This window comes from Caenorhabditis elegans, chromosome X (assembly GCF_000002985.6).
Source record: "Caenorhabditis elegans chromosome X".
Lineage (NCBI taxonomy): Eukaryota > Metazoa > Nematoda > Chromadorea > Rhabditida > Rhabditidae > Caenorhabditis > Caenorhabditis elegans.
Genome location: NC_003284.9, coordinates 13,775,565 through 13,789,419, shown reverse-complemented (window position 1 = coordinate 13,789,419; position 13,855 = coordinate 13,775,565). Strand labels below are relative to the sequence as shown.

Here is a 13,855-nt window from a genome sequence, read left to right as displayed (position 1 = left end):
CGTTCAACTTTTCCGTAGTTCTTGTTACAAATGATAAGAAAAAACCGCCCAGTTTTTATTGGTGCTTCAAGTATAATACGATAAAAAATGTATAGGTTGATAAAGTTGAAAGCTTTTCGGGTATAGTCATTTTTAGGGAATAACCTGAAAGAAATATTTTGTACTTTTGACATGAAGTTAACTAAATTAAATTATGTATAATTGTTAGCGGGATGCTTGTTTGGAAGACAAGATTTGGAAGGACACAGAAGTGGAGTGTGAAGTTCTGAAACAGGAAGAATAGTTCACTGGGAAAACTTAGTTTTAAAAATCCAATCAGCAAGGTTTTATATAAAAACTTACACTGCGCTATAATTAACCCAGTTGTGTTTTTGAAAAATCTCATTGTTCCCCAACTGGTGCACGTTTTTCCGTCGCAAAACTCATTCAACGCCTTATCCACAATAATTTTTCCTCTTGCGTTCTTGGAACGAATAGAGAAAAATAAAGTTTTCATTGCTGTCGAGTTGCATTTCACAGATTCCAACACTGCCAAATGCTCTAATTCATGATAGTGCTTTTTCGTAAACTTGATATTGGCTACGGTCAGTTTTTTGTTCCAAAGAAGAATTGGTGCAGCCTGAGGAGAACACAAAGATGCGTATAATTGGACTGTGGTTGTTCCCATGTTAGTTAGTCGAATAGAAATCGGTCGATCCAAGTTTCCCAACGGAATGGCTACAAAGTGAATTTGTTGATCTGAAATCAAAACAGATAAACTACTATAAGAGCTTTCAAATCTTACTTTCGACATGATAGAGCCCACCGTTAGTTTTCATAGTGTCTCTAAAATTATTAACTCGAATAGTAATATACCCTCCGAAGCTTCCACCTAAGACGTGTACAAACAAGCCATACTCTGCAGTATTGCTGCAGCTCGCTGATTTCATTAAATTATAGAGCTTTTCCACATCTTGCAAGCACATTGTATATGTCCCATTTACTCTGATTTTAAAATCACTACTTGAGGTACTCTGGCATCTGCTGAATAATAATGTTACATCAAATGGTTGATGGTTGATAATTTCTAAGTCCATATATGATTTTGATAGTACGGTTTCAGCAAAGAATGCAAGGTCTACTTCGACTGGCTTGTTGTTGTAATGTGGAACAATGATTCTTTGATTAGCATGTGATGCTGCAATCAATAATATATTTTTAACATGTTCTAACTGAAATTGAGCCCTAAGTTGACAAAAGCGCTACATTAGTCTTTTAAAAAATAACTGTAAACGTGTTTTCGTTACGAGATATTCTACGCGTCAAATGCCCTGCGCAATACGCGTTCTTAGAATTTTGTATTCCCGTTATGATTTTGTCATGAACTAATGATTTTCTTATGAAAGCGCTAATAAAATTTCAACGTTAAAAAAAAAAATTTTCATTCAACTACGAAAAATATTTATCACGCGAGTTCTAGAACCAACCTGTGTTCAGAGTAGAGATATTCTTGCAAAGTTCAACTAGATCATTTTTCAGATTTTATGAATAAATGAATATTTTTTCAAATCGCCCACCTTTAAATTTATCCTCTAGCTCGACGAATAATTTGTAATTCATATTATGCTTCCTGGCATCAGTGTATTTTACTCTGACAAATCTCAAATTTCCAGTAGTTGAATGTTCAAAACTTTGAATATGCAAAAACGCTGTTCCCATCTCCACATTTTGTTTTCCATCACAACGTTTCTCTTGAAGTTTGGCTAGTTCAACGAGTACATGTTTGCTCAAAGTGTGCAATCCAGATCTTACATTTCCACCAAGGATTTGTCTAGTAGAGTGTCTACATTTGCTCACAAATAAGGCAATCCGATGGTTTGAGTCCAGATTGAATCCAATCATTCGGTTGCCAATTATTGCTTCAAATATTTGTTTTTACATATGCACAGTTTCGATCATATACCCAAGAATTTATCCATTAGTGATTTTCAAAATTTAGCAGTAATAATTTTTAAAAAAAACGTTAACCGTGTTCAATTTTTATGAATTTTCTCTAATAACACTAACCATCTTTCAGAATTTTTTCCAGTGAAATTTTCCGAACAAATGTGGAATTCGGAGGCATAGATAATGCAATCAGTGATTTTGCTGGCTTGTAATTGTTCCGATCGCCAGTATCCAGCGAAAAATTAACTGAGCCGATTGCAACGTCCCCAGTGGCATTTACGTGCAAATACAAACCCTCATCTGATTCAGTTGAAGCACATTTCTTCGACAATGAAAGTTTGAGATAATCTTGGAGATCCAAGAAATTGATGAAAAGTGCTCCAGTTTTCTGATATTCACTAATTATTATTCTTTCGCTTTGTTGGTGTTTGCATCGTGTAAGTGATATTGAAACTGGTTTGGTAGTTTGCACATCTAGTCGGATTCTTGCTGTTTTTTCAGTGTCTGCAATCAAAGATAGTTCTGAAACGATATTTAATTTAATTATTATAGGTGAAAATTAAAAAAAAAAAAACGAACGATTCTAATTTACCTATAGTATGTTCCACGAAAATTTTAGTGCGACACTCATTTTTTATTTTGAGAGTCTTTTTACACATCTATGTAAATGTAAACTATTTCAGTTTTAAAACTTCATGGAAGTTCTGTGCATTTCAGTCACTGAGCCTAGTCCAAATCTGAAGCTTGGATTTTCATAGATTTCCCTTAAAAGCCATTAAATTAATCAACTTACCGCAAACTGCCGTATCAAGCAATTGCTTTAAATCTGCAGAATAATGTCCTTCTGAATATGGTAGCAACGCAAAATAGATAGTTCTTGTCAAACCCATAATACTTGTATTGGGAATCCAAGTTGGGAAATAACTTCCAATATCCTCAGCTTCACCAGAATCCGGAGAACATGAATAAATATCCAAGAGTCCTGTCACTGCGTGTTCACTGATTGGTTCAATATCAATGAACCACTCCTCATTGCCCGTGCACTTTTCAAAGTTTATTTTTTTCAAGATGGATTTTTCTTTGTGGGACAACCCAAATACAGTGTCGCTGTTGAGAACCACAGTGATTTTTGTAGAAACATCGCATTTTGACATACTGAACTTGATGAATCCGACACCATGGTATTCAAAGCAAATTGTTTTCGAGAAGCTGACGATAGCTGAATAAAAATTATCAAAACGTATGTACTTCATAATAGGTCCAAAAATGCAAGACCTACCAACAACTAACAAAAACATGGTACACTAACCGGCATGAATAGCCTGAAACATGTCAATTCGCCTGCGAACTCCAACGCCTCTGCTCAGCCTGAATCGAATAGAAGTGAGCCTATCTTCCCAGGTGCTCACAACAGGCAAATACTCATCATTGTGCAAAACCACTGTATCTTGTTTTCCGGATGATGGAAACTGCGTCCTCTGACGCATGCACCGGTAAACTTCGTACCAACCTGTCACAGTGTAGTTTTCATTGTTGGCAATGTGAATTTCCAGTCTGCAAACATTCTGTGTAGCTAGTTCTGAAGGTCAAAAACATACTGATTAGGTTCACAGCTCTCATGTCCTTCCAAAATTTGGTTGAAAGCATGATCCACTTGGGAACGGTTGATATGAATAATTTTGTTTTGAATTGATCTAATTGGAATTGATGTGTAGCAGTCACCTAATGAAACTTCCATGGGCCGTTCAAAAGAAATATTCAGACAAACAACGGGGTTATCCCCCGGTCCAATTAGTCCGTAGATATCATTGCTTGGGAAAATTACTGACTCCGATTTCTGAGATCCGATCTCCAGCCATTTTTTGCTGGTAGTAACAAACGGCACCAGCAGAAAAAGCAAGATACGTTTTCGGAACACCATGCTCAATCACAGCGGACACTGCCAAGTAACATCGCACTCACGGTTGACAAAGTGGGTGGAGTTATGTTGGCCACGCCTACACGAAACCCGCCTGCCATGAGAGGAAGAGAGTGTAGGAATATTATCTCACTGTACTAATAGGTACCTCTGATTCATTTATTCATAAAATCTGAAAAATGATCTACCTCTGTCAAAAAGTAGATTTATCGGAGACATGTACCAAGAAATGAACAAGAGGCTAGTAAGGTGATAGTTTAAAGATTCAGTACAATTTGTTTCCGGCTGAAGGGATATTGTGACACTTACGTAGCAACGTATGCCAATTGTTCAGAATATGTATTTTTGAAATTAAACGTTACTATAGTTGTTCAGTACTCAAATTCCGAAAACAATGGCTAGATGGGAGCATATCGAAAGTCGAAAAAATAATGATGGTACTGGCGAATTATAATGTAACTACATCTTCATTTTTCGTTTACAGTGCTCATGTTTATATGCTCGTTTAAATTATTTTTTAAGGTCAAAATGTGAAATACCAAATTGAATTTTATGCAAATGATTTGAAACTGGACAACTTCAAATAACTAACAAAGTCAGCCAAAATTGATGACATTTAGGTTTTAGTTACGTTTTCATTTCAGTGAAATTTCCACATTTTTTCAAAAGACACATAAGTTTTTGTATTCTCATAACATTCGCCTATGAAAAAAGTTCAAAGTTCAACTAGGCACTGCATTATAAGTACACGATAGCAGTGGTTCCATATTAATGATTAATTCAATGATAAAACCAATAATTTTTCAGTCACTGTGAACTAATACTTTCTGTTGATAGGAAGTCGTAAACGAAATTTTTAAAATCGAAAATTGTGAAACCACGTAGAATATTTTTCATCTTGAAACCAAAAACTTTTGAATGTGGGAAATTCGTGGTATTTAACAGCAACAATTAACCAGAAAATGTTTTTCAAAATTCATCACATATGTATAGCAACCATTAAAAATACACTTAGTGACGAGACTCACTGAAGAAAACAGAATGTGATTTTCAAAGTGACTTATCACGTTTTTACAAGGTTATGATAAGGGTTTTCAGACAGATTCAATTCTTGGTGAAAGAATAAAGTTTCTGAGAAAATTGTCATAAGTTTTTAGCATCTTAAAATATCAACGGCAAAATTCTCAAATTCGACTTTAGAACTTCTCCCTTAAGGTAGGAGTAATGGTTCTAAGTATTTTAAACATATAGTCCCGAAAAGTGCTGAAATAAACACATTTTGTAATAAAACTTCTTAGCGAAAATTATCCCTTTTTCAAAATTGTGAACCACCATAAAACAAATTTCGAAAAATTTCAGAGACATTTTTGAGACATTTTTTTTGTTAATTTGAAAACATTTTGGGTTCATTCATCCAATCAAAACACCCATAGCCTTTACACTTCCTTTAACCGAAGTTAAGCAACTGTAAAGTTTTTATTATATATCTTTATTGGAATAATATTTTACAGGTTATTAGTATTTTTAGAAATTGTGTTTGATATACAAATTTTATAAACCTGTATAATTTGCTTTTAAGTGTTCAATTTAATTTTTTAAAAGTAATTTTGACAACATATTTAAAATATTTCTCTATGGAATACTGCCAGCTTGTGATATTTTCGATCACCTCTAATCAGTCTAGATAATACAAAGATGGTATGACTAAACACAAACAAACTTTGTCACTTTTCTTGTTAAAATTCGTTGAAACTGTCAATCGAAATGCTTATCAATTTGGTGCCTAAAATGATTTATTTGAGGTCTTACCGTTTTTGAGTGCCAGCATTAAGGAACATTCAAGGGCATACGAGATTTTGAGAAAATCAGACATTTGCCACATATCAGGTTTCCTACGAATTAAAATTCCAAAAAATTATGTAAATTTGATCAAAAACCGTTACAGTGATATTTTAGGACAATAAAAAAATTAAACATTTTCAACCAACTTTCCCACTTACCCACATACCTTTTGGAAATGCCTTTTGAACAAACGCCTTTTTGCAACACTTTCAATCATTCCTCAGTTGCAAATTGGGAAGTCTTGTTTGACGCATTTATTTAGTGTCGTGTTGATTGTGTACTTTTAAAAGGGCATCAACATTTCTGACTTCTGTTCTAAAAGTGCAAGCAAGACCTATTCAAGCAAAGATTATTCACACAATACATTTCTTTAGATCTCTGTGGAAACATGGGGGATTGATTATACGACACAGCAAAGAATTATGCCCAGAATAAGAGTGAATATCACGTATCGGGCACAAATACGCTATGCAAAGATGAATAATGTCAAATTTTCAGAGTTCATTGTGTCATTTTTTTGGGACTGAAGATCAGATGTTGAGGCACAAATTAAGTTGTAGCAAAAAAAAATAACATAGTGTTGTTACGGTATTTCCACAGAAAATTTACAGATATTTTGAGGTACGAGGAGGGATTGCACTATCTGAAAATTTTAGCTTCACTGAGCAGATGTGAACAAGATATTATATTATACTGTATTGTTTCTATTACTATTACTCATTATATAATAATTTTGCAAATATTTACGAAACTAGTAAGTGAGTGTTTACGAAGTCGGGGAGAAATATTTGTTGCCATACGTGCTTACTATATTTGAACTGTTTCAAAGTGCAACGCCATTTAAATTCATTGTTCAGACTGACACAAAAAGAACAGATATGGCGGGTTTTCAAATTGTAAATGCCATTCAAATGAGGATAGTATCCAATGGCAGACCACAGTTGCATTAATTTAATTCAAACATCACGTTTTCTTTCCACTCAATTTTGAATGTTCAGATTTTGATCACATAAGATACAACGAACTTTTTAAGAGTGCACATTATTTAGTAAAAAAAAGAAACATGAAGCTAAAGATTATGAGAATTGGAAAATTAGATTAACTGATTTGAAACATTATAAAAATAGGTTTGCAATCAACTTTATCTCATTAGTTAACGATCAAATTAAGTTGAGCATTTTTGGAGGGAAGCATGGAAAAATGAAAAATACCACATTTGTAACGCTAAAAACTTCAATTTTGAGGAACAAAAAATTCGACGGTTTTTTGCTGTGTCACGTGTAAGATACAGTTTTGATAGGATTGTGGGGATATTGTATAAATAACCCACTAACGGAAAAGATGCAACTTGTATTAAAAAAAAAAGTTTCATAAATTTAATCAAACGTACGCAAAAAATATAAAAAATCATAAGCCCAATGCGGGGCTCGAACCCGCGACAACCAGATTAAGAGTCTGGTGCTCTACCGACTGAGCTAACCGGGCGGCATTTGTCGATTACTTTCTTTTCTTTAAGATACCTGGCAGACAGTGAAGACGCGTGTTTCGCTATCTCTCATGGGTAAATAAGTGTTGTCTAGTGAATTATAAATCAAGACAGTTTCTATAGATTGAATTCTGCAATCACACAACGGCTGGAAAGTAAGTTACTCTCACGGAGCCAAAATGAGCAGATTTTATCCCTATTTTGGAATTCGACCAAAAATTTTTTTTCATACGATTATTAGACTTTAATTCCGTTTCAATTATTTATGTTAAACCAAATAAGGGAGTCGAAACATTCGTATATATTACATATCTTCTAATTTTGCAATTTGCAAAACATTGACTAGATTTTTTTAAATATAAATTTTTCCGGATTGTTCGTGTTTACTTTCAAGGATAATGCTCACACCCAATTTGAAATCTGATAAACCGTATTTCGAACATTCTCGTATTTATACGTTTCAACATAACACAACCGGATATCTCATTGATTTAAAAAAATGTATACTACGTCAGTAAAAAAGGAAAAAAAACTAAGCCCAATGCGGGGCTCGAACCCGCGACAACCAGATTAAGAGTCTGGTGCTCTACCGACTGAGCTAACCGGGCGGCGATAGCGAGTGAAATGCAACACTAATAAAAACTTGCCACTTGCAACTACCGTTTTCTCTTTTCTCTCTTCTAGTTCAATTTCGATTCTTATATCTCTCCTTTCCATTGTTTTTCTCGTATTTCTGCAATTGATGCGCACTCAAGGACGTGTATTTTTGTTTCAAAGAGGTTTGGAATGAATTGACGAACTTGTTCAAAATTTTAACTACATATATAAAATTAATTTGAAACTAATACTTGTTTATTGGTCAACAACTATTTTTCTCTGAGAACAACCTTGAACTCATTGAGGAATACATGGTGACCTTGCCCAATTTGCAATGTTCAACCAAACTTTTGTTGTGTTCAAGAAAATTGAATGTAAACGATTTATTTAGAAATCAACCTTGGTTCTCTCCATTTTTGAATTTCCACAAAAATTATATATAATACACACTCAACGCCGCACCCCACACTCATTTTCAAATCACAGCAATTACCGATTGTAGTGGTGTCATTAAACTGAATATTAACGGTGGTTGGTGTGTGTCTCGCTTTCCATTCTCCTTTTTTGACAATGAAATTCGTCACGACTGCCCAATTTTCGAGTCGTATCCATTTTCATTTCGAATCTCGTTTTACTCCTTTTTTTTGTTCACCAAAATTTCAGGTTGTTGGAGCTATCAGATTTCGTTGAGTGGGTTTTTCAAAAAATTGGTTCCGTTACTTTTTTGAGCGTTTTTGCAGAAAATTGCTTTAAAAATATCGATGTTATTTCCCAATTTTAGTAAGCAATACAAAAAAATTATCTGAGAAAGGTTAGTCTGCTACCTCCGACAAAAGTTTGTGTTGTATATACTTCTGCAGTACTCTGAAACGTGAGGTTATTGTTTAGTGTCACTATTAAATGGTATTTTAAATCTTGATGAAACTATCATACTTCCAAGTTTGAACCTATACGCAATCCTCGAAAAATTGAAAAATTTTCGGAATTTAATAGTTTTACACTGTATTTCAAACAAAAAATGTTTCTTTATAAACCCTTCCGCTCTTAATTTTTCAAATTTTTCAATTAATTATTGCTTATAGGTGCTGATCTTCTGCGCGCCAAAAACACCAACTTGTGTAAAAAAAATTTCCTATAAATAAGGTTTGAACTGAACAAATCTTATGATTTTTTTACACATGATTAATTCACACATGCATCGTTTTGTACTTACAAAATTAAAATTTAAATGTTTCATACCCAACCCCTTCCCTTTTCTACAAATTTGCAACCATTTTTGGTAACAAGAGTATGAAAATTCTCGGCGCATCTTAACAAATGTTTTTGGTTTTTTTTGTCAAGTGTTTCCACGTTTTATAATGCTCCTCTTTTGGACATTTTCTTTGTTAAAGTTCGGCGTTTTATTCATCCGTATCCTTTTACTCTTTATACATGGCAAATGAGTAAATCGGAACCCAATTATTTACAAAAGAGCAAGAGAAAAAGGCGAAAAAATGCTCGATGTGCTCAATGAGTACACAACGGAACAAAGATCATTTGCTCAGTTTCGTTGGCTTTTTTGAATGATTTGACGTATTTCTAATTAAACAAAAAACTAAACTTTCTTTGTGCTTTTCATTTTGATTTCTGAGAAAATAAAGTCAAACTGCAAAAAATATTTGAAGTAAAAATCTTCCATCTTTTTTCTCAGATGCATTTATGCTAGCATAAGTAAAAAAGATTTTTCTGATAAAAGCCTTAGAGGCTCCCTAGTGCGTACAAGCGTGTCAAAACATATCACAAAATGTGAGAAGACAAACCACAACAAACGTTTTGGTTTTTGCTTTTTCTTCAACCCAAAGACTAAGACTTGTTGTGTGATTCCGATATTTATCGTCACTCGATATATTTTTAGCGCTGCAGACATCACATTTCTTCCTCTTTTTTCCAAGTTTTATTACTTAATCATTTAAATGTCGTCATTCAAAATGATAAGAAATAACTAGTTTGAAACTTTAGATGCACTCAGTTCAGTATATCTCTTTTTCCATTCAGAAATATTAAAAAAAATTATTTTCAAATTTGTTGTTTATATGTGTATTCTATATACAGTTAGCATTGTCTTAAAGATTTACAACAATTTAAGAGGGTATAGCAATTAGGTCCTGAAAGTATTCAAAGTTCTGGTTCAAATTTTTATTTTGAAAAATGAATAATAAATCTAATTTTTCAAAATTTAAAATCACTCTTTCTCTGTCCATTATTGTTAGAAGTGATTTCAGCATGCCAGAAACCCTAAATTATGATTTCTTAAATTAATATTACTAAATATTACTAAAAAATTGTATGAACAATATAACATATTATAACATAATATAACATAGTATAATATAACATATAACATATAATATAATATAATATAATATAATATAATATAATAGTAACAACAATTATTTTTTTTCAGTAGAAATGTTTATCCAACAATTTACAAGGACAACTATAATGAGAGTTGGGTATATTTTGTAGTAAAAATGCTTTCATCAAATTCTATTAAACTATTGAAAGTTTAACTAATTTCAATGTTTCTCCTTAAATGTCCGAATTATTTTAAACGCACTTCCAGTATTATTTTAAAATCAGCCCCTTCTTTCTTCATATTTTTACATTTTTCAAAGTTTTCAGCAGAGAGAGAAAATTGCCAAATATTCCAAAAATGTGGGCTTTCTGGGTTTTTCAATTAATGAAAGGTTTAAATATAATTTTAGAAAAACTTATGTGAAAACATAAATTTTTAAAATTCGTTTGCCCCCTTGAAAAACTTTTTGACTCCCGTGTACCGGAGTGGGTGCAAAAATATAAAAATAGCGATACAAATATTTGCAGGTTATTAAAATATATCGTGGGCGTAGTAAGGCGGTAGAGAAGACAAAAACTCGTGTGCCCATAGGATTAGGTGAGCTCCTGTCGTCGTTTTGCGGCGACGGCGGTCTCTGTCAGGAGGAAGACACTATTGTTGGCTAATGGATTAAAATTTTGGTGGAAAAGGAGGCAAAAGAGGAGGACGGGTAAATGTGTAGACAGAAAATGCAGCATTTTTCGCAACTTTTCCGAGTTGGTTAAGCTTCGAGTTTTCTGACAAAGGTTTGTTTTCAGTCTTCCGAAAATTTGGTTTTTGTTTTTTCCACTTTGAAAATTAAATTTGAATACTCAAATCTTATTGAACAGTTTCAATCATTTCTAAAAAAGAATTTTCATTTTTGAAGGCTTTGAAAATATTTTTTAAAATTCTATCTGATACTACTTGCCTATGTATACTGCTTCCACTAAATTTTAAATGCTTACAATATTTTTCATTATTGGAACTGCACTTGTAAGACAATTAAATACGATATTTAGTACTTGCCTCGTGGCTGTACCCCAAACTGTTTTTAACATTTTCATTTTTGAACTATGGCTTACTCTTGTTAGAATGAACCGTTTCCACCTAATGAAATATTTTCCCGAGTTGGTAAAACTGAATCAAACCCACTGTACTCAGAAGAACACACTAACAAAAAAGAACGAAAAAAGTTTGGGAATCTATTCGCAATTCAATTACCCTATAGCCCCTTCCCAAAACTTTCAAACACTCTTTTCAAATCTTGGAAAAGCTTATTTTTTTGCTATTTTTGTGTGAAGTTTTCAGTTAACCATCTCGCTGGGTAACAACAATTCGGTTTTACCAGCTTTCGAAATATGTAAATATGTATTATTAGCTAGCCGCAGCCTACTGTTTTTAAATTAAAGTACTTAAATTCGAAATATATTTCTTTTTAGTAATTGTAAATTTCTGACAGTTTTCACGAATACCATATGTTTATTTCACAAAAAACCGTAGAAAATGATGATTCTCGACGAACACCTGACAAAGCGTCACATCATTTCATATCCATCTTTTTTTCGTAGTGTTGTCATTTAATGAGTCACTTGGCGCGATGAAAGATGAGAATTTTGAAAGACAGACATTTGTTGAGAAACTGAAGAGAATGATTGTTTATTTATTTTTAAAGTTCGGCCTTTGTCTTTGGACTTTGAAAAATATCCTTGTTTGAAAATGATGAGCATTTTAATATTAGTTATTTGTGATATTTCTTAATTTTTAATTTAAGTGCATTTCTCTTTACTAACTTTACTGCTTTACTAGTAATACAAAGTTCACTTCAACCGACACATTATATTTGTAACTATTATAGTTGTTCAATTTATTTTCAGTAGTAATACAAATGAACTATAAGTTAAGGGAGTTTAATTTTTATTAAGACGCCCTAATTTGCGATGGTGTGTAGCTTATTAGTCTAGCAATGTACTTCGTCCAGGTGCGGGAATTTTATTTTTGAGAAATTCGAGGAAATTTTGAATTTTCTATTTGTAAGAAGGCTAATACATATTTTGACAGACCTTCGAAGCAATTTCAGACATTAAAAAATATTGAATTCCTGAAAGGTTTTACACAATAATTCGTGGGCCGATTTTCTTCCTTTCAAAGTCAAGAAAGTACTTCAAAGTTGGCTCACAAACTGTTGTGTGAAACTTCTAGAATTCATTGCTCTTTGAATGTCTAAAATGAATTTGTAGCTACTCCAAATTATGTACAATTTGGCAATAACAAACTTTTTTTTTCGGATTCTATATTTTATGTTATCGTGGCCCAGACAATAAAGTTTTACTTAAACATGTACGTTCTAAAATTGAAAATTGAATAACTATTCGTTATATTCATTCTAGATGTTTTATCTATTAAAAATCAAAAAAGATTAAACGCTTTGAGAAAAGAATGAATACTCATTTTTTGAATTCATATTTTAGCGTATGTTTATGGCACCTCATTTTTCTCTTTTTTTCAGTTTTCCCTAACATGCTCACTCCAGATTTTTTCCGCCTTTCTTCCACTTGATTAATTTGTTTCTCGAATTATTTCGTTCAATGTTCTTCACATTTTACAGTTTGAATCGTTCATTTAACCGGTCAAGAAAATATCACTCGAAAATCATTGTAAATGGTTGATCTGTGTAGAAAGTATTGGGTTTATACGTGTCATTTCAATCTGCGTCTCGGCGTCTTCTATCTGCTTCTGAACTTTTCATCTTCTTTAGAAGTTGTTGCCTATTTTTGTACATTTTCTAATTTTATCTCTGATCATACTTCTCGATCGCAACTAGATTGGAAAATAGAATAAAAGTTGACTGGTCAAAAAGCTTAAAATTCTAAATATAGATATGCAGATAAGAATTTTATGATTGTTGCAATTCGTTTGAGATCATTTAGTCTGAAAACTGTTGTAGATTGATTGAATTGATTTTTTTCTTCAAAATGTGAATTAAAACCTGTTTTGTGTGTTGATTCAAAAAATGCATAGTTTGTTAGCATATTTGTGTGAAAAGCCGTGTGAAATAATTGAGACACGTTTTCTACAGCTGGTATTAAATAAAAGTATATAAAGCTTTTTTCGGAAAACTTGGAAATTTTCGACCAAGGTTCTATCATACGAATTGGGAAATGTAATATGCTGGAAAGTTGTATTTCATATTCATCACAACTTTATGTAAAATTAAGAAATATACCATTTCATCTCAATTTTAATGTTTTATTCATGGTTCAGTATGATTTGTGAAAAAAATTCTAGCACCTCCAGAGAGAGATTACCACTCCCAATTTCCAACTTCGCCGGTAAATTTCCAATCGTATCAACTTCAGAACACACTAATCACATATCATGTCCATTATATGTTTTGATTTATAACTCCTGTAAAATGGCAATTGTTTTTCCGCGTCTATTTATTTATCAGTCAAAAAATCTTCTCTGGTTCCTTTCGATTTTTCTTAAATTCTCACCGGAAGTTAAGTAAAAAGAAAAGAAGGTCGCTTCAGTTTTTTGTGTGTCTGTTGTGTGTGTGTGTATTAGATTGTGATTGTGGGCATTGATAAAAACCCAAGTACTGATAGAGATTGGTGAAATGAGGGGAGAGGGGGGGGGGGGGGGGGGGGGGGGGGTGGGGTTTGCGTCGAATCGTCGTCAATGATCCAATTGACGTAATAGCTCAACCATTTTTGTTTTTTGTTGCTCTCGG

The 13,855-nt window shown here is 32.9% G+C and overlaps 1 protein-coding gene and 6 non-coding genes across 8 annotated transcripts; 3 read left to right on the top strand and 4 right to left on the bottom strand.

The window, feature by feature from the left end:
* Positions 1-45: 45 nt before the first annotated feature.
* Positions 46-3,852, bottom strand: F55F3.4 (Glycoprotein; the record flags this gene model as incomplete). 2 transcript variants are annotated; one of them, NM_001375165.2, is made up of 8 exons in its annotated part: positions 46-265; positions 343-738; positions 785-1,177; positions 1,557-1,898; positions 2,047-2,430; positions 2,720-3,145; positions 3,236-3,480; positions 3,525-3,852. In NM_001375165.2, coding segments are annotated over 8 exons (2,511 nt in total). In that variant the 3' UTR covers positions 46-263. The 2 variants fall into 2 exon arrangements, with proteins under 2 accessions (NP_001362075.1, NP_001360445.1); NM_001373561.2 differs by lacking the exon at positions 46-265 and adding an exon at positions 2,519-2,663 and having other exon boundaries at positions 447-738; positions 3,525-3,847.
* A 3,236-nt stretch (positions 3,853-7,088) lies between these two features.
* Positions 7,089-7,177, top strand: F55F3.6. The gene has a single exon (NR_072461.1). It is a non-coding gene; the product is annotated as an Unclassified non-coding RNA F55F3.6 (non-coding RNA).
* On the bottom strand, positions 7,099-7,171 carry F55F3.t2. Its single transcript has one exon. It is a non-coding gene; the product is annotated as a tRNA-Lys (tRNA).
* A 508-nt stretch (positions 7,178-7,685) lies between the features above and the next one.
* Positions 7,686-7,836, top strand: F55F3.8. Its single transcript, NR_072460.1, has one exon. It is a non-coding gene; the product is annotated as an Unclassified non-coding RNA F55F3.8 (non-coding RNA).
* On the bottom strand, positions 7,708-7,780 carry F55F3.t1. The gene has a single exon. It is a non-coding gene; the product is annotated as a tRNA-Lys (tRNA).
* Positions 7,837-9,152: 1,316 nt separating the features above from the next.
* On the bottom strand, positions 9,153-9,301 carry F55F3.5. Its single transcript, NR_072459.1, has one exon. It is a non-coding gene; the product is annotated as an Unclassified non-coding RNA F55F3.5 (non-coding RNA).
* A 4,492-nt stretch (positions 9,302-13,793) lies between these two features.
* On the top strand, positions 13,794-13,855 carry F55F3.7. Its single transcript, NR_072458.1, has one exon. It is a non-coding gene; the product is annotated as an Unclassified non-coding RNA F55F3.7 (non-coding RNA).